The following is a 25,973-nucleotide window of genomic DNA, read 5'->3' as shown; positions in this document are numbered from 1 at the left end:
TGGATATTTTATATTGTTAAGATTCTTTTACTTACCTCATTCTTTCCCTTTGCTTTTTCTTAACCTCCTCATGTCCTGGGACACAACTTACGGAGGGTGGAAATGGACTCAGTACTCTCAGTTATTCATCTCTAACTCCAAAAGGAAAGTTTTTAGGATCTCAAAAATTGGGAAGTGGAGAACAGGACATTGGTGCTAATGATGTTTCCCTTGCTGGCCCTGTATTATAATAAATATATAGTTTGTAAAAGGCAGATCCTGTTTTCTAAACTGTAGCCTAAGTATTAATAGTATCCTTTCTGAAGGTTGGGGTGTTTCCTGAAACAGGCCTATCTGTTTCTTTGTGGAATTACTACCTAAGTACTGGGAGATATTCCTCCACCTAATAAACAGCTTATAGAAGTCTGTATCTATCTTCCCTCTCTGGAAGCTTTTCTAAAATCTTTATTGCCTAAGAAGATTGGTTTGTTCTAATCTGTTTATTTCATTAATCATTCTGTAGACATGATATTGAAACTGAACTTTATGGATATTCAGTTATCTTAGTATAATATGGCAAATTGCAATTCAAATCTCTTGAATATCTGGGACAATAGGTTCCATTGCTAGGTCCAGTTACCCTCCCATCATCCTGGCTCCCTCTGTGTGTGGGTGAGGTGGAGCCTGAAGAAGTGATAGACCATGGTAAGGGCTACCTGGTAAGGGATTTGTGGGTAACTGTAGAGCCTTACCCAGATAGTCACTTGTCCTTGTAGAAACTTTTTCGGAGGAGTGGCGGTCCCGTTTCCCTACTTCCTTTCAGTATGCCTAGTGTATATGTAAAACTCAGTTTAAATAATCTACTTATAGGACGTACCAGCCAGCGCCTATGAGAGTTCTTTGAGAAGAAGTGGAAGGAGAGATCCTTGGTTCGGATTTCTCTGTCCTTACTATGACAGGAAGATGGCTAGAAGTTTCATACCTGCCCTTGTTACCAATCACTCTGAATGCTCCCCTGGATACAGGGTAGACAGTCTGTAATATTCAGTTAGCTTATGCATATATACCTATTTAGAACCTTTGTGTAACAGTAAAGCCAATTATAGAAGCTCCCTTTACATGTATTTGCTGTTATGAATTATTTGCTGTATACAATTATTTACTGTATGAATTATTCCATTTTTATTTTCCCACTTGGCTTTTGGACTTTAAGATGATGATTATTTCTATTTTTTTCCCATTTTCTCATGGTGCTCTTCTTTTCCAGGCTGTCTGTATATTTTTCCTACTCTTCTGGTACTCATCTTAATCCCTCTCACCACCTCATTTAGCAGATCTTTTTCTTTTTTTCTTTCCATTTTAGTCAGACTTATAGCATCCTTAATATTAGTAATATTATCTACCAGGCCAACAGTGCAGTCAACACTAGTTGATTGTTATTTTCATTTGAACCCCCAAATTGATATTATCTAGTAATGTTGAACTGAAGCTTTGTAAAGCACTGTGGCAATGATTCTCAACCCTCCTTGCCCATTAAAATCTCCTACAGAGCTTTCTAAAATTATTAATGCATAGCATAGCCCCCGTCCCCAGAGATGCTGATATAATTGGTCTGGAGTTGGGCTCTGCATGTACGTAAATATTTTTAAGAATCCCCAGGTGATTCTAATATATAGCCAGGATTGAGAATCATTGCATTAAAGAAAGTCTAGGGTAAAACTTTTTGTAGTAAAAAATTCATTTAACAGTAAATATTTGAAAACCTAGTAGTTGAAGGCACTATGCCAAATTGTCTTCTACTGTGAAATAAATCATACACTCCTTTGTTTCACTAGATTCTAAATTAAGATTTTTTTAATTGGTAAAATTTTCTCTAAGAAGATGAGTCCCTTCATTTGTAGTGGCTTATTAGTTTTATCTGTGGATATTTTGTAAATCATTTTCATAATGTTACTCCTCCTGTTCATCAAGATTTAAAATAAATTGATAGTGTTTATATAATAAACATGTAGCTTTGTAAATCAAGTTCTGTTTACTAAGACAGATTTTGAAACGTATTTGCTGTCTGTGTCTTTGTTTAAAATATAACCTTTATATAAGATTGAAGAGTAGACCCAAACATATTTATGTGAAACTTTGTTAGAGGAATATTCTAGACCTGTACTTTTATGTATTTGTATATAGTATTTTATATTTATGTGAAAAAGTATCTTATTGTGTAAGCTGAGTGGAATCTCATTTATCTATCCTCTATGGGACTCCGATATACGTCTTAAGAGAGAGATGTTCAGTGAGATTCATAAAACAAACGTGACTCACCTGACCCCAGGGTGTTGCTATGTTTTAAGTAAAGTAAAATTAGCTAACAAAAATGAACTAGTAGACCCTAACTCCTTACCTTAGTGAATTTAGAAGTTTGGTATAACTATGGAAAAGAGTTTATTGGCACAAATAGGTCACATGAATGGCAAGTTACATTTTTTTTTCTTTGGGTTTCAACAGTTCATTAAAATTCAGAAATGAGGACTAGGTGCCAACAGAAGACACTCTGTACTGTGTGCTTTACAAGTCGGGTTTCTTGAATGATAGGTAGGGTAAATTACTAATCAAGAGTGAGGCTTTTCCTTTAATTATCACATTTATAGTATATTTATATATTTAGACAAAGTTAAAACAAAGTATAGACATTTATTGTATTCAATTTACTTGACCAGTTTGTGGAAACTTTTTGAAGAGATTTTCTGATTTACTTTTTTAGGTGAATGAATTTTTGGAATTAAAGAGGTCTTCAGCTATTTATTCAACAAATATTCTTTGAACACATTCTGTGTGCCAGGACTATTCTAGGCTTGTGAAGATACGGTAGTGAACAAAATGGATATATTAGTCAATAGTCTTGTGGGGGAGTCAGACAAATAAGAAAAATAAATGAAATATTTTAGATGGTAATAAGTGCTAAGGAGAAATGGTGCTGGTGATGTAGTGCTGATTTTTAAATAATATGGCCAGGAAAGGCCTCATGGAGAAGGCAACGTGACAGGACATTTGAACATTCTGAACTAAACTTTCAGGAGAAGGTTAAAAGAAAGAAAAAAAAAAGGAGCATTACTGGTGTATTTAAAAAAGTAAAGTCCCAAGCATATGGGAAAACTATAGTTTAGAGATGTTAAATTGCCCAGTGTCACATGCTATGATTAGTATCATAGCTGCAAATGGAATTCAGGCGTCCTTATTCCCTATGCTCTTTTCTTCCTTGTTATTTTACTCTTATTTGGGGATATGAGGATGAGGTGAGGTTAGTTATTAAATATGTTATTGTTAAACCTTTCTGCTATTTATTTAGAAGATCTATAATCACCTAAAAATTGATATTTTAGATAAGAAAACATAAACAATGATAAAATGTGTTGCTCCTAAGTACAAAATTACAGAAGACCAAAAAGGATAAGTTAATATTTATACTTAAAACAGAGTGGGTACTGCTTGAAAATAAGAATGAGTAAATTTTTCTACTATTATGGTAGTGGGATTAGGTTAAGTGATAAAAGACTTGGAATGCAAGATAAAGACTACTTTGTATTAACTTTAACAAGGTTATGGGTGGTGTCCAACAAAGCAGCGGGAAACTTTGGAGTTAGTATAGGGTATCAAAATAGTTTTCAAGGGAAGCCAAGGTCTTACACAGTAAATGAAACCATCAAATCAGAAAAATGAGGAAGAATGAAAAGTTGATAGTAGTGACAGCACTAGAGTAGAATCAAGTAGAAACAGGAGAGTGGGTTCAAAATTAGGATCATGATTGACAAGTATATGTCTGTCCCTCTTACAGGTCCTTAATATTTGTTGTTGACTTTGGAGTGATAGATTAAAGGAAATGTGTAGGCCTCGTTGGTCAACATTTTTCTACTTCAGAAACTGAAAATTTATAAGCAGTTTGTATAGTTATTGACAAGTATATTTAAGAAAACTTACTTTAAAGTTATTCCTACATAAACAATTTATAAGAAGTAAGGAGAGACTTTTCGCAGTCTTAAGTTTCTCATTTTTTTTAACTGACTGGCAATTGATGATAGATATTAAGTCAGAATTCCTCATCTGTAAAACTGAAGTAATAATGCCAGATCTACCTACTTCAAGGTTTGTCGTTAGGGTAAAGTGAGAATATATGCACATACTTTTTTTGGTAAATTATCGAGTTCCATATAAATTTTAATGATTATTATACATTTTCATTCAAAGCCTTTTATTGAGGTCTTACATTCTAGGTTTAAGGCTGTAAAGGTGATAAGCAGTAGTCCCTGCTTCTCAAGGATCTCACAGTGTGGTAGGAAGTCAGATATCAAAACAGAAAATTGCTGTACAGTGTTGTAAGTGCTTTAATTAGGGAATATATGAGAGCAACAAGAAAGGAGTACCTAAGACTTACTCAGTGAATTAGAACGGTTCCCCAGAGTAGGTAATAACATGAGATGAAACCTAGAATATGTATAGGAGTTTAACAGGGAATAAGGGAAGGACATTTGAGGGAAGTGAACACCATGTACCAAATACATGGCATGGATGCATGGGAGACCATATTATATTTGGGGAAATGGCGAGAAGTTTAGTTACCTAGTGTATGAGAAGAGAGTGAGACCAAAGATGAAGTCACAGACCTCATTAAGAAGAGCTCTTTATGCCAAACAGAGGACCTGGGATTTTATCGTGTATTTGATGTAGAGATAATGAAAGATTTTTTTAAGTGGTAGAGTGGCAGGATCAGATTTTTATATTAAAAAGATTACTATTAAAATAAATAGGATTACTGTGTCTGCATGGAGGATTGGAGAAGAGAAGCAGAGGAACCTCTTAGAAGGCTCGTGCAGTATTTCCAGTAAGAACTGACTTAGGATTATACTAAGATGATGGTGGGAATAGAGAGAAGATATTTAGGAATCAGAGTCAGCAGAAGAGAGTGAATAATCTGTGGTTTAGAATCTCAGGCTTATTTATCTCTGTTAAATCTCTCTATTATAAAAATCTAGCTAGTCATGTGACTATTAGAATGAAGTTGTGGAACAAGTCTGGTAAGTACTTAGGAGCTTATATGTTGGATAAACCTGTTAGTTCCCAAACTGAATTAATGTAACTTTAGCAAGTTAAAAAATTATTTCTCTATCTATCTCTATCTCTGTTTCTGTCTCTGTCTCTATCTCTCTCTCTGTCTCTATCTCTATAGAGAGGGAGAGAGAGAGAGAGAGAGAGAGGAGGGAGGGAGGGAGGGAGGTAGAAGGGAGAGAGGGAGAGTGATGTAAAATTAACTAAATGGATGAGTGCCTGAGTTTGATAAGTGAAACATGAAAGGTCATACTAGGGACATTCTACATTTAGTTTTGAATATGGAGGCTAGAATTGAGAATACTGATTTTAAAATTTCAATAGAGAATGCATTAAGTCAAATAGCATTTTATCAACATGAGATCCAAATGTTCTTTTTTTAACAGCTTTATGGACATATAATTCGCATGCCATACAATTCACCCATTTAAAGTATGTAATTCAGTTTTTAGTGTATTCACAGAGTTGTGCAACCATTATCATAGTCAACTAAAGCATTTTCATCATTCCCAAAAAGAAACCCAGTTCCCATTAGTAGTCTTCTCCCATTTTTCCTCAACAGTCCCATGGCCCAAGGCAACTACTAATCTACTTTGTGTCTTTATAAATTTGCCCTTTCAGGGCATTTCATATAAATGGAATTATGTGGTCCTTTATGACTGGTCCTTTAAAGGACCAACATGTGGTCCTTTATGACTGGCTTATTTCACTTAGTATAACATTTTCAAGGTTCTTCCATGTTGAAGCATGTATCAATACTTCATTCTTTTTATTACTGAATAATATTTCATTGTATAGATATAGCACATTTTATTTATCTATTTATCAGTTTATAGTCATTTGAATTATTTCCACATTTGTGTACAAGTTTTTGTGTGGACATATGTTTTAATTTCTCTTGGGTATATAATTAGGAAAAGGATTGCTGGGTCATCTGGTAACTATGTTTAGCCTTTTGAGGAACCCAAATATTCTTAACTTTTGAACATTTGAAGTGGAATATTCAGATAAGCATTTAAAGTACAGACAGTTTTGTAGTTTCAATAGATATATATGGTTCTATCATTATACTACATTTATTTTAGTAATCAGTAAGCTATTTATAAAGGATACTTAAATTTTTTTATCACTTTAATGCTTGTTTTTAGAATGATCTTATTATTGGGTTGGTACTTTGTTTTACTTTGTAGAAATACTAAAACATTGGCTTATAGTTGTATTTATTTTATCACTATATTTAACAGTTAAATGATGTTTTCATGTATTTAGTGCAGGTCATGTTAAGACACATTTGGGATGTATACTTAGAGCCTTGTATTATGAAAGTAGGCAGTTAAATTCTCTCTGAGCAATGTTTTGAAGGGTCTTGAATCTTCCAAATGAAAAGTTAGGAGTATTATTATATTAATATTTTGGCCTGTCAGTACAATAAGAAATGGACAATCTATATGCAGTTCAGAAAATAATAAAAAATTAAGAGGAAAATGGAAGAGGCGTATTTGAAAGGATGTTAGTGCATAATTTGACTTAGTTTTATAGCGAAGAGATGGTGTAGGGAATTATTGTAACTATTTGTGAATTTTTAGAAATTACTGAAGTCATAAAGGAGAAATCTTGGTCTTTAAATTACTAAAAAAAAAGAGTTATAGTCTGAACAAAAGTAATTTTTTGAATAATGAAAGTTATAAAATTATGCATTATCTTCTCAGGAAAAAGCAGTTTTACTATTTTGCTTATCTAAAAACTAAACTGAAAGTGTTGCTGGTATCTAAAAACAAAACTTAAATTTTAGTATTATCTAAAGCTAAAGTAATGATAACACTCTTTTGAGAGGCAGATTGACAGGGGATACTCTAATATACTTCTTGACCATCTATTCAGGTTTACCTGTGGAAGAAATCTGCTTGGAAATGAAAATGCTCTTGACATTTTTAACTTCTTTTTGCTCACACTGAATTTATGAAAGAAATAGTATTGACTTTTAATGAGCTATTTTCTCACTCTTGTATATTTAGTTTGAAGAAAATAAAGATATTTGCTTCTGAATTTTGGCCAAACACTTAAGAACAAAATACCTAGCAGGAAGTGTGCTAAGCATTCTCTTCACAATTGCTCTTTGAAGGAGGTGTAATTAATCCGTTTTACTGATTCAGAAACTAAGACTCAGCAGACATACTGGCTATGTGTTGAATAATACAGTGAATTCATAAAACAAATACAGTCCATGTAATTAGTAGCTTCCTGTGTAGAAGCTAAAGTGCTCTATAGTTCAAAGATGGGAAGTTGTGGCCTAGGATTAGTCAGATACAGCTTTATGGATAAAGTGATTCTTGGGCCTATATTTGGAGGAATATAGTATTTAGATTGTTGAAAGGGAAAACAGAATAGGTAAATAGCATGAGTAAAGATGACAAAAGAAGACTAAACATGACATTTGTTGTTAGGAAGTTTTCTACCAGTCTCAGTTGCAAATAACAGTAACCCACTAAAACTCAATTAAAAGGATAGGTACTTGGAAGGCTACAGAGAAGTCTCAGGGAATATAGAAAAATCAAAAAGGCAGTCTAAGGAAAAGAACCTGAGATTGGCCATACTCTTATCTCCTCTCTCTCAGGACCACTCACCTCTCTGTACATGTATTCTTTCAACATTTTTCCCAACCCACTTTTCTTTAGCTTGTATATCTTTAGGCCCATAGCCTTTATGATCTCCTACTCAACAACAACTTCCCCTCCTATTAGTTAAGACATGTGTCAGGGAGAGTCTGATTAGATCATAGCATCTTTCAGAGGCAGCTAACACATGTCATAGATTTCCGGTCAGCCGTTATCTCCTTGGGTAATGTCTGGTTCAGACAGCTTTGACCACAGGAGTGGGGTCATATGACCCATTGTTGAGGGTCAAGGATTACCTCAATAGCAAGAAGTCCTGTCTGGTACATTAGATGGTCTGTATAAGAGGAAGCATGAGTGAAGCGCAGGGAAATCTCAGTGAGGCATAGACCTCCTACATCCTGGATGTGGGTGAAGGGTAGAATTTTGCTTTCAGGGAAACTGTCATCATATAAAAATTACTTCAAGGCTGAGATCTTTTTTTCTTCCTTGTTGTCTAGTCTATCAGTGATGTTGTATTTCCCCCAAATCTTAAGCTTTTGCACTCCCACCCTGCCTGCCCACCCCTCTCATCACCCTAGCTCTTCTTTCCCACTTTTATGTGGTATGTGAGGAGGTGGATTTAAAATTTTTTCTTCCTGTATTTTTAACATATTTTCTGAATTTTGTAAAGTTAGCACATACATTTCTCTTTACTAGAAAAAATTTTTTTAATTTGTAGTAATTTAGATTTGGATTTAATTATGGTGAGAACAGTGAAATGAAAATTATTTGATGATGAGCTTTTATAAGGGAAAGATTATGACATTCATCTTTATATTCTAGCAACTAAGCCATTATATAATTTTGTAGTAGATGATCAATAATAGTTGTTAAATGAATTAGCAATAGACTGGCTATAAGAGGCAGAGAGAGAATGAATCCTTCATGTAAAATAATTTTTCCTTGAAATTTTACTAGAATTCTCAAATTTCTCATTGTCTTTAACTTCAGTAGTATTAATTTTTTAAATGTATTTCTTCTTTGATTAAAATTTATATATAGTTTCGGATACTCATCTCTTTCTCCTACTTTACTGTAATATGAGATACTGCCATGTGGTCTCTGTAGATATTAAAATTAACAAGTATAGATGAACCATAAATGTAATCCTTAGAGAATAATTAAAAGTATATAAATATCCTGTATATAATAAAACAATTATAAATCTGTACTTAGAATTGGATTCTAGGATGGCAGTTTATTTTCAGAAGCATTTTACTTTTTCATACTAAATGTTTTTTTATTTTCCTGAATATGAGAAAATGTGTAGCTTTTAATATAGATATACCTAATCGTTAACAAAATAAAGAATAAATGTGATATCTTTCCACTGCATATCTGACTTATTTTCCTACTTGACTGTTTGCTCATCTACACATATGGCCCCCCAAAAGACTACCCCAACTCCTAAGTCTATACCATCTTTCAATACCTGGTATCACTGAGACAGTCACATAGCTCAATTTCTTGCAAGTAAGAATCTGTTTAACTTAGCCTTGATTAGATTTCCACCATTGCTTCAACCTATTAGACTATAAAACCTTGAAGTAGACTACTTAACCTAATTAACTTATTTGTTATATCCCAAACACCTAGCATCCTTCATGGTTTAATAAGTGTTGTCTGAAAGGTTGAACATAGAATGTTTTCATAAATGGTTAAACTTTGTATAATTGATGTCACTTATAGCATCTGGGTGAAACAACTTTGATCTATCCTTAATTAGCTGAGTGTGCAGAGTAGAAGACTAGTATTTAGGTGGCATCCCAGGTGCCCAGCAAATATAATGCCCCATATTTCTTTGTCATAGGCTGGGAAATTAACAGTATAGGTCCCTGGGTCCTAAAGGAATTCTAAGAATTTTGTATAACCACTCTCACTTTAATGGACTGTTTACAAAAAGCATGAATTCTGCTAGTGTAGTAGTATACACACAGACACACACAAGAGTATATATATAGTGGTAATCATTCCAGTATATCATCTAGTATGACTAGGGATTGTAAAATCCTTCTGTGTTTGCCTGTAAAAACTGTACGTTACTGGGAAGCCACATAGATCAGCGTTTTTCAAGCTTCTTTGACAGCAACCCAGAATATTTCATTTTTTATGACCCTACTATGTGGATTTCATGACCCTTTGATGGGTTATGACCCACAGTTTTAAAAATATGGCTGCAACTGGGACTAAAGAATTCAGTAAATAGGAATGACTTAAAATTTTAGGATTGGTAGCCAGTGTTTCCTGTGTATTATTTATCTTCTCTCACTGGAGTAGTGGGTTCTTCTGAAATTCTGATATAGGTTCTAGTATAAAGAGTAGTAGTTCACCAAGTCTTTAGCTTCTTTTCCAACTCTTGAAAGATCCTACCTATACAGAGTGTCATCAGCATCAGTGGAGGGGCAAGGGAAAACCCAGGCAAAGAAATCCTGTATCTGCTCCTGTTCTATGAAGCCACTTTTTTTTTTTTTTTCTGTTAAATTCTGTCTCTAACTAAACACATTGAGAACTTTTAGCAGGTATATGTGTATCACCTCTTCTGCAAATAATAATTGGACCTACAATGTTGCAGATAGAATAAAAACCTTCATGGTTTAATAAGTGCTGTCTGAAAGGTTGAACATAGAATGTTTTCATAAATGGTTAAACTTTGTATAATTGATGTCACAATTGTGTTAGGGATATTTTAATGGAAATATTTAAGAAGTAGTGCAAGATGTAACAAGAGAGTTATTTGAAGTTACCTTCTAGGTGAATAGTTCAAGTTTTTAAGTGAATAGTTTATAAATAACTCAGCTCCATTTTAAATAATCTCCAAGTGATTTTAACGATATTTTCAATATTTTGGTAGTATGCTCTGTAAACAAACCACGACAGCATGATAATAGTTTCAGTTTCTTCATGGAGGTAACTGCTGACCCAGATAACTTCTTGTCCATCAACCTTCCTCTAGAAAACTTTAATAAGGTAGTATCTGCCCTAAGGCTGCCAACTCATGCTTTGACAGTTTTAACAGCTGTAGTTACTCAGTATGAAGCAGGCTACCTCACTAAGCAAGGTTTCAGTGTCTGAGGGAAGAGTATCATTTAGACAAGTGCTATACAACAGAACTTTCTGTAATGATAATGTGATATCTGTTGAGCACTTGAAATATAGCTAGTGTGACTTTTACATTTTATTTCATTTTAATTAAGATTAATTATCTGCGTGTGGTTGGCTAATGTCTACCATATTGGACTGTGCAGATTTAGACATTGCTTTTGATACATTGGTCTTTGGTTCATCAGAATTGCTTGTCTAGTTGAATGATGTCCATAAAATTTGGAATGAAATCTAATGAAAAGACTTGATTTTTAAAATCTAGTTAAAGGTATAACCACACAGAGGAGAACTATTTAAGGTGACTTAAATATTGTAATTTGACTATATGTCCCTAGTGGACTATAGTCTGAGGACCAAAATTACTGTGTTTTCAGTGAACATATTCTTGTATTATTAAAATTTTGGTATTGTTATTCTGAGGCTATTGCTTGTATATTGTGTCATAAATCAAATGAGTAATTCTGTGTTGTAAAAATTGATCAGGTACAATAAAAATCCTATAGTCCTGAGTTTAAAATGAAAGTGTTAACAGGACCCTTGTTGTAAAAGAATGAAATACAATTTAAAAAGATTTTTTTTTTTTCTATGTTCCAGGCCTGTAACCTAACTTCATATGCTCACAAGAGCTGAAATCTTTGCTGAGGCTTGCACTCACGAGGGTACACTCTTCCATTCTTATTCCCCGCAGTTATGTACATGTTCTTGACCCCTTATCATGTCTGACCCCTTACTTCTTTTAACCTTTTGACCTGCTTTACCCATTTTTCCCACCCCTCTTCCACCCCCTACCTCCGGAAACCACCAATCTGTTTTCTGTATCTCTGAGCTTGGTTTTGTTTTGTTTTTGAGATTTCACATATAAGAGAGATCATACAGTATTTGTCTTTCTCTGACTTATTTCACTTAGCATAATGCCCTCAAGGTTTATCCATGGTGTTACAAATGGCAAGATTTCATTTTTCTAATGGCTGAATAACATTCCATTATATATTTATTTATCACAATATTTCTTTATGCATTCATCCGTCAGTGGACACTTAGGATTATCCCATATCTTGGGTATTGTAAATGGCACCGCAGTGAACATGGGGGTCCGTATGTCTTTTCAAGTTAGTGTTTTCGTTGTCTTAGTATAAGTACCCAGAAGTAGGATTGCTCATAGTATATTCTTGGCTCCATTGTCATAAATTAGTTGACCATAATATGTATGGGTTTATTGCTGGGCTCAGTTCTGTTCCATTGGTCTATGTGTCTACTTTTTAGGCTAATACAATGTTCTTTTAATTACTATAGCTTTGTAATAAAGTTTGAAATTAGGTAGCATGATGCCTCCAGCTTTTTTATTCTTTCTCAAGATTGCTGTGGCTATTCAGGGTCTTATGCGGTTCCATACAAATTTTACGATTGTTTGTTCTGCTTCTGTGAAAAATGCCATTGGAATTTTGATAGGGATTGCATTGAGTTTGTAGGTTGCTTTGGGTAGTAGGGACATTTTAACAATATTGAGTCTTCCAACTCATGAGCACAGAATATCTTTCCATTTTTTTGTGTACTCTTTAATTTCTTTCTGTAATATCTTATAGTTTTCAGTATACAGGTCTTTCACCTCCTTGGTTAAATTTATTCCTAGGTATTTTATACTTTTAGATACACTCGTAAATGGAATGTTTCCTTAAACTTCTAGTTCAGATAGTTTGTTATTAGATTATAGAAGCGCAACAAATTTTTGTGTATTGATTTTGTATCCTGCAACTTCACTGAATTTATTTATTAGTTCTAATAGTTTTTTGATAGAATCTTTAGGTTTCTCTCTATGTAGTATTATATCATCTGCAAATACTGACAGTTTTACGTCTTCCTTTCCAATTTGGATTACTTTTACTTCTTTTTCTTATGTCATTGCTGTGGTTAGACTTTCAATACACTATGTTGAATAAAAGCAGTAAGAGTGGGCATCCTTGTTTTGTTCCTGATCTTAGAGGAAAAGCTTTCAGCTTTTCACCATTGAGTATGATGTTAGCTGTGGGCTTATCATTATGGCCTTTGTTATGTTGAGGTTATGTTCCTTCTATACCCATTTTGATGAGTTTTTATCATAAATGGATGTTGAATTTTGTCAAATGCTTTTTCTGCATCAAGTGATATGATCATATGATTTTTATCTTTCATTTTGTTAATGTGTTGTATCACATTGACTGATTTGCTGATGTTGAGCCAGCCTTGCATTCCTGGAATAAATGTCACCTGATCATGGTGTATGATCCTTCCAGTGTATTTTAAAATTCAGTTTGCTAATATTTTGTTGAGGATTTTCACATCTATGTTCATCAGAGTTACTGGGTTATAATTTTTTTTCTTGTGGTGATTCTTGTCTGCTTTTGGTATCAGGGTAATGCTGGCCTTGGAAAGTGAGTTTGCAAGAGTTCCCTCCTCTTCTATTGTTTGGAGGAGTTTGAGAAGGATTGGTGTTAATTCTTCTTTGAATGTTTTATAAAATTTACCAGTAAAGCTGTCCGGTACTGGACCTTTGCTTTTTGGAAGAGTTTTGATTACTCATTCAATCTCCTTGCTAGTAATTGGTCTGTTCGATTTTCTATTTCATCATAATTCAGTCTTGGTAGGCTGCATGTTTATAGGAATTTATCCATTTCTTCTCGGTTGTTCAGTTTGTTGGTGTTTGATTTTTTGTAGTAGTCTCTTATGGTCTTTCGTATTTCTTTGGTATTAGTTGTAGTGTCTCCTCTTTCATTTCTATTTTATTTATTTGAGTCTTCTCTCTTTTTTCTTGGTCAGTCCATTTTGTTTATTTTATTTTATTTTATTTTGGTCACGTGCACGGCTGCGGGATCTTAATTCCCTGACCAGGGATTGAACCTGGGCCCCCTGCAGTAGAGGCACAGTCCTAACCACTGGATTGCCAGAGAACTCCCCATCTTGTTTATCTTTTTAAAGAACCAGCTCTTACTTTGATTGATCTTTGCTCTTGTCTATTTACTCTCTATTTCATTTATTTCTGCTTTAATCTTTTTTTATTTCCTCCCTTCTACTAACTTTGGGCTTTGTTTGTTCTTCTTATTCTGGGTCCATCAGGTATAAAGTTAGGTTATTTATTTGGGACTTTTCTGGTTTATTGAAACAGGCATTTATCACTGTGAACCTCCCTTTTAGAACTGCTTTTGCTGCATCCCATAAATTTTGGTGTGTTACATTTCTTCTTTCATTTGTCTCAGATATTTTTTGATTTCTCCTTTGACCCATGGTTGTTCAGTAGCAAATTTTTTCATCTCCACCTACTTGTGAATTTTCAAGTTTTCCTTGTGTAATTAGTTAATGTCTAGTTTCATGCCATTCTGGTTGGAAAAGTTGTGTGACATGGTTTCAATCTTCTTAAATTTATTGAGACTTATTTTGTGTTCTAACATATGATCTATCCTGGAGAATGTTCCATGTGCATTTAACAAGAATGCATATCCTGTTGCTTTTGAATGAATGTTCTATAAATATTTGTTAAGTCCGTCTGGTTTAATGTGTCATTTAAGGCCAGTATCTCCTTATTGATTTTCTTTCCAGATGATCTATCCATTGATGTAAGTGAGTATTAAAGTCCCTTACTATTATAGTATTGCTTTGTATTTCTCCCTTTAGGTCTTTTTATATTTGCTTTATATATTTAGGTGCTGGTATGTTGTGTGCATATATATTTACAAATATAAAATCTTCTTGTTGGCTTGCCCCTTTTATTATTATATAACATCCTTCTTTGTCTCTTATTTCAGTCTTTGTTTTAAAGTTTATTTTGTCTGATATAAGTATAGCAGAGCTACTCTAGCTTTCTTTTGGTTTCTGTTTGCATGGAATATCTTTTTCTATCCCTTTACTTTCAGTCTGTGTGTGTCCCAACGTCTTAAGTGAGTCTCTGGTAGGCAGCATATAGATAGGTGGGTTTTTTGTTTTGTTTTGTTTTTAAATCCATTCAGCCACTCTACATCTTTTGATTGGGGAATTTAGCCCATTTACATTTAAAGTAATTATTGATAGATATGTGCTTGTTGCCATTTTGTTAATTGCTTTCTGGCTGTTTTTGTTGTTCCTCTCTGTTCCTTTCTTCTTCTCTTGCTCTTTTCCTTTGTGTTTTGATTACTTTTTTGTGGTATGCTTATATTCCTTTCTCTTTTCCCCTTGTGTAGTTACTATAGCTTTTTGCTTTGTGGTTACCATGAGGCTTACATAAAACAACTCACATCCATAACAATCTATTTTAAAGTTGATAACAACTTGTTTGATTTCATTGTAGAGCTCAACGTTATTACTCTCCCTCCCTCACCTATATTTTATGTTTTTGGTGTGCTGTTTTACATAATTTTATCTTGTGTATCCCTTAACTAATTATTATAATCATAGTTTTTTTTTTTTTTTACTACTTTTGTCTTTTAACCTTCATACTTGCTTTATAAGTGATTAATCCACTACCTTTATTATATATTTACCTTTCCAGTGAGATTTATTCTTTCAAATGTTTTCTTGTTACTAATTTTTTTCAGCTTAGAGAAGTGTCTAACATTTCTTATAAGGCAGTTTTAACTCCTTTAGCTTTTTCTTATCTGGAAAACTTTATCTCTCTTTCACTTCTGAATGATAACTGTGAGATAGAGTGTGCTTGGTTGGAAATTTTTTTCCTTTCAGCACTTTGAATATATCCTGTCACTCCTTTCTGGCCTGCAAAGTTTCTGCTGAAAAATCTCCTTATAGTCTTATGGCAGTTCCCTTGTTCATGAAATTGTTTTTCTCTTGATGCTTTTAATATTCTCTCCTTGTCTTTAACTTTTAATATTTAGTTATAATGTGTCTTGGTGTGGGTCTCTTTAGGTTCCTCTTATTTGGAACTCTCTGTACTTCCTGGATATGGATATCTGTTCCTTTCCCAGGTTAGGAATTTTTCAGCCGTTATTTCTTCAAATAAGTTTTCTCTCCCTCTTATCCTTCTGGGATTCATATCATGTGAGTGTTAGTCCATTTGATGTTGTCCCATAAGTCCCTTAAGCTATCTTCATTGTTTTTCTTTTTGTTTTGTTGTTTGTTTTGCTGCTTTGATTGGGTGAGTTTCACAGGCTTGTCTTCAAATTGATTGATTCTTTCTTCTGCTTCATTTAGTCTACTGTTGCACCTCCTCCCCCCACACCCCCACCCTGTGTATATTTCATTTCAGTTCTTGTATTCTTCAGCTCCGTGACTTCTGTTTGGTACTTTCTTATATTTTCCATCTCTTTGTTGAAGTTCTCACTGAGTTAATTCTTCTCCCCAGTTCAGTGAGTATCAGTATGACTATTGCTTTAAACTCTTTATCACATGCATTACTTATCTCTGATTTTATGCTTTTTTCCCTCTCAGGTTTTATCTTATTCTTTCATTTGGGACATATTCCTCAGTTTCTTCATTTTGCTTGACCCTCTGTGTTGGTTTCTATATAGTAGGTGAAACAACCACCTCTCCCATTCTTGAAGGAAGGGCCTCTAGTATGAGATGAACTTTGTTATTCAACACTGCCTCAGCTCTTGGTTTTCTCTCCAACCTTTGTGCTTGTCCAAATAGCCTATTTTTAATAGCTCTCAGCAGTTGAGAATGTTCTAAGATCTGTCACTGTCCTAAAGGGGAGGATCTCAGCACCTAGACCCTCAGACATCTGCTTTTATAAGTATGCAAATATATACAGTCCTGTGGGAGAACAAATATAAGCCCTGCTTGCCACTAGAGCCAGGTGATCTGGAGGTGTCTCCTGGGCAGCAATCACAAAAGTCAGACCTCCAGATGAGTATATAAGCTTTTTTCTGGGTTTTACCAGCAAGCTGGAGTAAGGCAGTGGGAGAGTGCCAAGATGGTATCCACAGCTTACATTCCTTGAGAGCAGGTCTGTAGGCCACTAAATATGTGCCAGACCTGAAGTCTGCCCCTCAGGCCAGAGTTTCAGGACAAGCAAAGAGGCCTTCTTACAGAAAGACTGGGGGGGTGTGCCTCAGTTCACTGTCTGCATAGTGCCATGGTGATGGTAGCCTGTCCAGAAACGTCTCTGCCACAGTCCCATAGGCTGCAAGAATGCAACCTCCCCCACACACATGTTCACCTCCTCCCCCCGGCCACCAGAGCCAGGTGATAAAGGGTGTTCCCTGGGTGATAGCTGCAAAAACTGGGCCACCAGACATAAAATCCAGGGCATCAGACATTTGTAATGTTCCCCTCCAGGAGACACTGACATTGTGAAGCATGGCAGAGGGTAAACACGAAGATAAGCCCTGCCCTCTGAGGTGTCTGGAAAGGATTACAGTCAGCCCCCAGATGCGTGTTTATTTAGAAGCCTGCCCCTCAGTCCACAGGCATGATGATTAGCTAATAGGCCTTCAGAGAAAGACTGAGCTCCTGGGTCTGTTGTCTCTTGCTGTGCCCTAGAGGTGGTAGCTATTTAAGAACTCTTTCTTCATGGGTTTTAGTCCTGTGGGACCCACAAGCATAAGCCCTACTGGCCACCAGAACCAGGTGATGTAGAGGTGTCCCCTAGATGATACCCACCAAAATTGGGGCACCTTCCTGGAGATACTGGTGCTCTGGAGCACAGCAAAGGGAAAATGTGAAGATGCAGCTTGCATCCCTGGTGAGTGTTCCAACATCCTCCTAGATGTGTGTGTTAAATTAGGTGTCTGCCCCTCAGGTGAGAGCCTCCTTCATTTTTTAAGTCTGGACACCATACACGGCCTCTTAGTTGGGCCCCGGGGTCCGAGCATGTGAGTTCTTTCAGAGGACTTTCTCAGATCTCTACAGTCTTGTGGGTCTCGAGACAGGACCCCTACTGGTTTTCAAAGTTAGATATTTTAGGGGCTCATGTCTCAAGTGTATGGGATGCCCAGTGTGGGTTTTGAACCCTCAGCTCCTCAGGAAGAAGCTCCAGGTTTTGAGTTCCTTCTGCATTGTGGGTTGCTGCATCAATGGTGGGGTTTATGGTGGGGTTGCATCCCAGCCTCTCCTACCCTCTTTGATGTGTTTTTCTTCTTGTTTGCCCAATGTGTAGTCATCATTCACCCAGACTTTAGGTTTTTTTGAAAGGAAATTCTTCCATATATAGCAGTAGGCTCAGTGTGGCTGTGGGAGGAGGTGAGTTTGGGATTTTCTTATGTCACCATCTTGAACTGGGACTTCTGCACAACATTCTGAAAGATAATTTCTTGCAATAACAAACCTGTAGAAATCTTTTTTAAAAATTAGTTTAACTGTCATTAATACTAGCACATTGTAAATCATTCAAGTGGTTAAAAAAAAAGAAAAAGATATATAGTGAAAAAGAATTCTCTCATCCTAGATTAATTCCGTAGTCTCTTTACCTAGAAGGAAACACAGTTGCCAGTGTCTTATATATTTTTCCAGAAATATTCTGAGCATACATTCATGAGAATATATCCCTTTTTTTCTTTTTCACACATGAGATCTTGCTATTTCTATTCTTCCTCACTTTACTCTTTTCATTCAGCAGATTAGCTAGTCTAGATCTACTTCATTCTTTGGTAACAGCTGCATAGTACCATAATTTAACAGTTTCTTACTGATGGAATTTTTTGTTTTTAAAAGTCTTTGCTGTTAATATGTTATAATAAATATTCTTCACGTATATCTTTACCCATATGTGTGATATGGATAAATTGAAGACTTTTGAACAGGAGAGTGATAATATTAGATAGAGTTAAGGTGACCAGGATAAAAATATTTCTGCATTGGTGTTCATAAACTTTTAGGCTCATTTTGTTCTTTAAGAAGCGTGCCGTTTTCCCTGTTAGGTTAGCTCTGCTTCTTCCCCATTGAAAGGGAGTTTTTATTCTAGTTTATAAGTCATGTAGTACTTGGCATCTTTCTTTCCTTGACTTCTCAGTATATGTAGATATTTTACATAGAGTTACTTGATTTCGGTTTGTTACCCTGTTTTATTTTTTCAATCTGTTACTTATCCGCCTCAGTTACTATCCAGAAATGTCTTAGAAATTTCAGTTAATTGTAATTGTGTGTCTTAGTTAAGCAAAGATTTGGGTCTTTTTGCTTGTTCTTTGGGACCCCTTGCATTTGTAGGTGAAAGGATCAATTAATCAGACATTGTCTCTCTTTTGATCCTTCTAATATTTCTATCCTTTTTAGAAATTGTTAATTCTCATCAGTATTTAAATTCACAGACTCTACCTACAGTTTAGTTGATCTGTATATGTTAAATCTTGTTCAAATATTTCTTTGATATTCTTTTATATCTTTTCTTATATCTTAGGATAACCTCTTCCTCACAGATAGCTCATTGCAAAGGAATACTTAATCCTTTGGATGGAAAAGTTTACTCCCTGAGTAGATATTTACTGAGCAGTATGAAAATCAGTGCTTTACTCTTGGCTAATTTTCTCATCATCAAGTCTCTTGAGGTATAATAAAACAAGAGTAAATCTTTAAAGATTTAACAGAAATCTGTATTTAGAATGACATACATTTGAAGATAGAACGAAGGCAAGTGGTAGGGAGGATAAGGGAAATGAGGAATTAAATTGTTAAATATGTTAATGCAATGTGAAGGTTTTTGGTTGTTGTTTTGTTTTGTTCTTTTTCATCAAATTGATATGGATTTGAGGACTAGTTTAATTCAATCCCATCATTTTTCTGATAAGGAAACTATTATGTAGAGGTATTGTCAGAGACTTACCCCAGCTCACAGGCTGCAACCAGAGCACCTGATTGCCAGCCCACTTTTGTTTGGGGATGTAATTGCTTGACTGTTTACCGTAGTAGTTAAAAATGTGTCAAGCAGCAAAGGAAATTGATCCCTTTCATAGATTCTTATTTTAAACCACAATATATTATACTTAATGAGTTGAAATAACTATTTCTGAAAATGTAGGTAAATAAAAATGTTATAAATAGAATCATTTTCCTTCAAAAATATTCAGAAAATAATTTTGTTCATTGTCTAATAAGGTATTTCTGCCTCATCTCCTATTTCTCTAAATCCTTTAACAGAAAAATTTTTGTTTGTTGCTTGTTTTTTGTTTTTGTTTTGCTACGTAATATTTTGAAGTATTGTTTATCCAAATGTTCAGTATCCTGTAAGTTATTTTTAAAATAGTTATATAAAAGCCTTTGTCAGAACTTTGAGAAAATAATTGATTTATAAAGCTCTACTGTTAGCGATCCTGCTAAAGCAAAAGAAGCAGCATAGTGACTGTCTCCTGATATTCTTCCCAATTATTGTTTTTCACGTGAGGTTATATTGTAAGGAAAAGTGAGCATTTACCAAATCTACTTTTGTGCCTTGAGCTCCCACAGAGAACCTTTGGTATTGTTAGCAAAGATAAAGACATTCTAAGAAAACTCCTTGCAGGAGAAATATCTGTCTATTTATATATTTACTTTCTGAATCTTCAGTCTATTCTATAGCTATACTTTTAAAGGATTCATGCAGGTGAAACAGAGGGCAGCTGATCTTGTTTATGTTTTGGAGCCAACTTGTCTTGCCCGTCCCTATTTGCACCTGTTCAGGTTTACACCTAGCAGCTGTCAGTGTTCATAAGCTCTATGTTTACAGAAAAAGGAACATTTGATATGTGTGAATTTGATTAGTATCATTAACAACTGATCATTGAATTTTTTTGGCGTATGTAAAATCATCATGCAGGGAAGAAGTTGTTTGTGGTAATTCTGATTTTTGTCTGTTCTCAGAATTGTTATAGGTAAATATCATCTCAGTAAAATACAGTAAATTCATGTTACCCAGTGTGTGCGAACATTATGATGTGCATTAATTGTATATTATACATGATCAGTTTTAAACAATTAGGACAAAATGTAAAATAATAAACTCTGGCGGTATGCTGATAAAGATAGGTTGAATATAATTTTATCATTTATTGCAGTGGCAATAAATCAGCTTGAAATATCTTCTTATAATAATTATAAAGAACTTCTACTTAACAGCAAGTTTTGGTTGATTGAATTCCAAGTAATACAGTTTTTGATACTTTAGATCAGAATTTCTCAACCTTAGCACTACTAACATTCTGGGCCAGGTAATTATCTCTGTGTGGGAATGTCCTGTGAATTGTAGGATGTTTAGCACCATCCCTGGCTGGACTCTTTCTACGTGATACCAGTAGCACCTTCTCAGTTATGACAATCAAAGCTGTTCCCAGACATTGTCATATGTTTCCTAGTAGATGAGGGGGTATTACAGCATCACCTCTGGTTAAGAACTACTGCTTCAGACCATGGGAAAGATCTCTAATGGATCAAATCATTTAGAATCCCTTCATCATCGCACATTTTTCACCCATTCACATCAACAACTTTTTTTACTGTAGTGTTATATGTTAATTTTCAGTTGTAGTAATCTTTACCCTACCTGATTAGCTTTGTAAATAAGAAAATTCTGAAGTTATACATTAGAAAATATCCTCTCATGAATGGCCTTAAGCTAAAAGACATACCTACTAATTGATATTCTCCCATAGGTGAGCGTGTTGTGGTTAGGATCATGTTCTTACAGTCTGTTCATTTTTATCTTGTGTCTGGGCTGGTTTGGGCCACAAAGAATTGGTTGGATGGTGTTTGTTTGGAACGTGCGATGAAGGTGATATTCTTAACACACAGAGTCAGAATGAGAGACTATTACAGGAGTGTAAGTATCAGATCTGGATGCTTTGGCCAGAACCGAAATCTGGGAATAGGTGGTTCTTGGATACTATTTTTATTTATTTATTTATTTATTTATTTTTAAAAGAGTGACTTTTTTTTTATTTTTAATTTTTATTTATTTATTTATGGCTGTGTTGGGTCTTCGTTTCTGTGCGAGGGCTTTCTCTAGTTGTGGCAAGCAGGGGCCACTCTTCATCGCGGTGCGCAGGCCTCTCACTATCGCGGCCTCTCTTGTTGCGGAGCACAGGCTCCAGGCGCGCAGGCTCAGTAATTGTGGCTCACGGGCCCAGCTGCTCCGCGGCATGTGGGATCTTCCCAGACCAGGGCTCGAACCCGTGTCCCCTGCATTGGCAGGCGGATTCTCGACCACTGCGCCACCAGGGAAGCCCCTATTTTTATTTTAATGAATGTATTTTTCTAAGATGGTTTGAATAAATGGATTTCTGCCAACTTTTATGTAGTATGCTTGAATGATGAATAGTAACTCGTGATCACAGAGTAAATTTTTTCAACTGAAAATTAATATGTTAATTTTCATTTATATTTGTGCTCCAGGTTTTTTGGAAAGTTTTGAGGTAAAACACCTTGCCATTTGTACTTATACAATTGTGAGGCATTTAAAAAAAATTTTTTTTTAATAATTTATTTATCTTTTGGCTGCATTGGGTCTTCGTTGCTGGGGCTTTTCTCTAGTTGCAGTGAGCGGGGGCTACTCTTTGTTGCGGTGCCCGGGCTTCTCATTGCGGTGGCTTCTCTTGTTGCGGAGCACGGGCTGTAGGTGCACGGGCTTCAGTAGTTGTGGCACGCGGGCTCAGTAGTTGTGGCTCGCGGGCTCTAGAGTGCAGGCTCAGTAGTTGTGACGCATGGGCTTAGTTGCTCTGCGGCATGTGGGTTCTTCTCGGACCAGGGATCGAATCCATGTCCCTGCATTGGCAGACGGATTCTTAACCACTGCACCACCAGGGAAGTCCCGAGGCATTTATTTTAAATTCTTTCCTTTTGAATTTTTAGTTGAGTATAGTTGCTTTACAATGTTAACTTCTAGTGCACAGCAAAATGAATCAGCCATACATATACATATATCCCCTTCCTTTTGGATTTCCCTCCCATTTAGGACACCACAGTGCATTAGAGTTCACTGTGCTATACAGTATGTTTCCATCAGTTGTCTATTTTGTACATAGTATCAGTAGTGTATATGTGTCAATCCCAATCTCCCTATTTTAAATTCTTATCATAACTTATCTGGGTAAAAAATGTCAAACATGCTATGCATATACATATAACCTATAAATAGATGTGACTCAAATATTTACTTGAAATGAATAATCTAAAAATACCTTTTACTGCCACGCATACACATGGATAATTATATGCACAGACATTCACTTATAAAAAACAATTGCTGACAATTATTGAATGCTAGGTATTCAGAACTTTATATGCATTATCTCATTTAATTTTCCCAGTTATACCTTCATACTACTCATGAGGAAACTAACTGGAAGTTCACTGAAATTACATAATTTATAAGGTCATAGCTAATAAGGTTCAGATATAGTTTTTAAACCCAGATAACATCTATTATCAAGTGTCTTGCTGATACAATGTAATCTCTATCTTCATTTCTTCAAGGTCTAAGTTTACACTCTTCAATCCCAATGCATGTATATATATATATATTTTAAGTGCTTACTGTATGCCAGACTTTGTTTTTTCTTTTCTTTACTTTTTATTTTGAAATAATTTTAGACTTTAAAAACAGTTAAAAAGCAAGTACATAGTATTCACCTATATTTTTTACCCAGCTTTCCCTAATGTTATTAATTTATATAACCATAGTACAATTATTAAAATTAAAAAATCAGAAAATTTACATTGGTACAATACTATTAACCATAAACTACATATCTTTTATGAATTTTACCAGTTTTTCCATTAATGTCCTTCTTCTGTTCCAAAATCCAATCTGATCCCACATTATTTAGTTGTTGTATCTCCTTAGTCTTCAACCTATGGCAGTTCCTCAGTCTTTCCTTTTCTCTCATGACCTTGATACTTGATGAATACTAGTCAGTTATTTTGTATATGGTCTCTCAGTTTGGGTTTGTCTGATGTTTTCTCATGATTTCATGGAGGTTATATGTTATTGGGAAGGATACCACAGAGGTGATATGCTCTACTGAGCGCATCAGAGGATACATGATATCAATATGTTTTATTATTGGTGATATAGTTTCTCCACTGTGGTGTTACTCTTTTGCCCTTTTTAATTAGTAAATATCTTAAAGGGGATACTTTGAGACTATGCAAATCCCTTGTTTCTACTCAGACTTTCACCTACTGCTTTTAGCATCCTTTGGTGCACATGTATTTTAAACTTTCTCCTTTGAATAGTTCTTACAATATGGCAAGCCAATGATTGTTTTGTGAATTATTCACTGTAACAAAGGCATTGCCTTCCTACCTTTTAACATTCAAGTTGGTGGCTAGGATTCTTTCCAGAGTTAAGCTTAGCAGGGAACAATAGTAAATAAAATCTGAATTCAATAATATTTAACTTAAAAAGAAAAACTTGAAAAGCCAATCCTTGTTAATGCAAGCATAAAACAATCTTCATTCTAGAGTAGCAAAGGCTAGAGTGGATTTGTTACATTTCTTTAAAATGAAAAGAAAGATATCTATAAGATGAACATGGAATAGTTGACCAAATTTTGAGTTACTGGAACTAAGAAATACCTATTAAAACATGAGAAAAAAAGTTTTAACTTAAGGCCAGTGTAAGAAAAAAGTACTTTATGTATGAGAGGAATACTGGCTAGAAATATGTATCTAAGATTAAAATAGTTGAAATAAAAGAATATATGAATAATGTATATAATAGAACTTCTAAGGAAAATGGCTGCATAAGCATGTTTTTTAAAAAAGAGGTAAACTTTTCCCACTTAAATGAACAGCAAGAACAACAAGAATAAATGAGAAAACTGCACTTTTACTGAAACTGAAAAAGGCCCCCAACCTCATACTACTAGCTCTAGTTCTACTGTTTTGTACTTCCAGGTTTCAATTTTATTTTACCTTTAAACAGTGTTATAATAAAGGAACTATTGGTGCTTTATTTCTATAGAATAGAGTCTTAAAAGTAGATTGGTAGATACAAGTACATGTATATTTTTTATTTTAATAAATATTTCCAGGAAGAGTAATCTCCAGTGAGCAATATGTAGAGACTGCTCATTATGCCTTCTGGGTATTCCTTGTTTTAGTCTTGAGTGAATTTATATCAACAGAAAGAAATATACCTAGAGCTCATAACCTATTATCCTATAAAAAGCAATGACTTTCATTCATTGAGCTTTTATATGCCAGGTACTCAGCTAAAGTGCTTATCTATATTATGTCCCAAATTACTTCTGCTGTGGAGTACAAAGGCAAATTTTTTTTTTTTTTTAAAAACCCTTTCATTATTTAAAAAAAAAATAATACATTTACCAACTTCCAGTTACAAAATAAATGAGTCACAAGAATGAAATGTACAGCATGGGGAATATAGTCAATAATATTGTAATATCTTTGTATGGTGACAGATGGTAACTGACTTATCATGGTGATCATTTTGTAATGTATAGAAACATTGAATCACTGTGTCATGCACCTAGAATTCACACGGTGTTGTAGGTCAATTTTACATCAATTTAAAAAAATTTTTAATTAACAAAATGAAAAATAAAATCATTGAGAAGCCCCCAAAATACATTTAAATAGTACATTTTAGAAATCTTTGAGACAGTAAGGTTACCAGCTCTAAATTTTTTAAAACAGCCTTTTCCTGTAAACTCGATCTATGTTTTGGGTTTTTTTTTTTTTTTGTAAATATATGTGTTTTGTACTTAGTGAAATGAGACTTGCTGGTGAAGATAGTTTATAGAGGAAGTTGTCAGCCATGGACCTTGCTGTCAGACAGCCATGTGTCTCAAAGCTTAAAAGTAACTGTTTGATGACCCAAAATCTGCCTTTTAAGCATTAGTTCCATGTAGCCATCAGTATCAACTATGCCTCTCCATATTGAATGCTGATAAAGAGAAAGAAAAATTCTTTAAGATTATGGGCATACTTGTTAGAGCAGTTCATTATCTTTGGAGGTGATTGACAGCAATGGCAGAATATGAAGAGAAGTTTTTGAATTGTATGTGATTGGAAAACTCATTGAAACTGCCCTATTAATGATGCTATTGTGTCAACCTGAGATTACCTTTTCCATATGTATCTCTCTTAGAAAAATCATCTACATACCATATGGATTCTCAATTATTTAAACATTAATCTTGCATTATTTTAATTGACCAATATTTTACTTTATTTTTAAAAATTTATTTTATTGAAGTATAGTTGATTTGCAATGTTGTGTTAATTTCTGCTATACAGCAAAGTGATTCAGTT

At 34.6% G+C, this 25,973-nt stretch overlaps 1 protein-coding gene across 7 annotated transcripts in view; it reads left to right on the top strand.

Moving 5' to 3' along the window:
• BAZ2B (bromodomain adjacent to zinc finger domain 2B) overlaps window positions 1-25,973 on the top strand; it is a 307,588-nt gene that overhangs the window by 143,611 nt on the left and 138,004 nt on the right. For 5 of the 7 annotated variants that reach the window (XM_082464828.1, XM_082464827.1, XM_082464832.1 and 2 more), the window contains exon 2: window positions 11,427-11,491. The exons of the other annotated variants lie outside the window; for them this stretch is intronic. In XM_082464828.1, the coding sequence (XP_082320954.1) occupies window positions 11,446-11,491 (46 nt within the window). In that variant the 5' untranslated portion in view covers window positions 11,427-11,445. The remainder of the gene's footprint in view (window positions 1-11,426; window positions 11,492-25,973) is intronic. 7 annotated transcript variants of the gene reach the window in all.

Source organism: Balaenoptera physalus (genome assembly GCF_965194825.1).
Source record: "Balaenoptera physalus genome assembly, chromosome: 6".
In the NCBI taxonomy this organism is placed as follows: Eukaryota; Metazoa; Chordata; class Mammalia; order Artiodactyla; family Balaenopteridae; genus Balaenoptera; species Balaenoptera physalus.
Note: the sequence above shows the minus strand (reverse complement) of the source record. Positions and strands in the feature narration are given on the sequence as shown.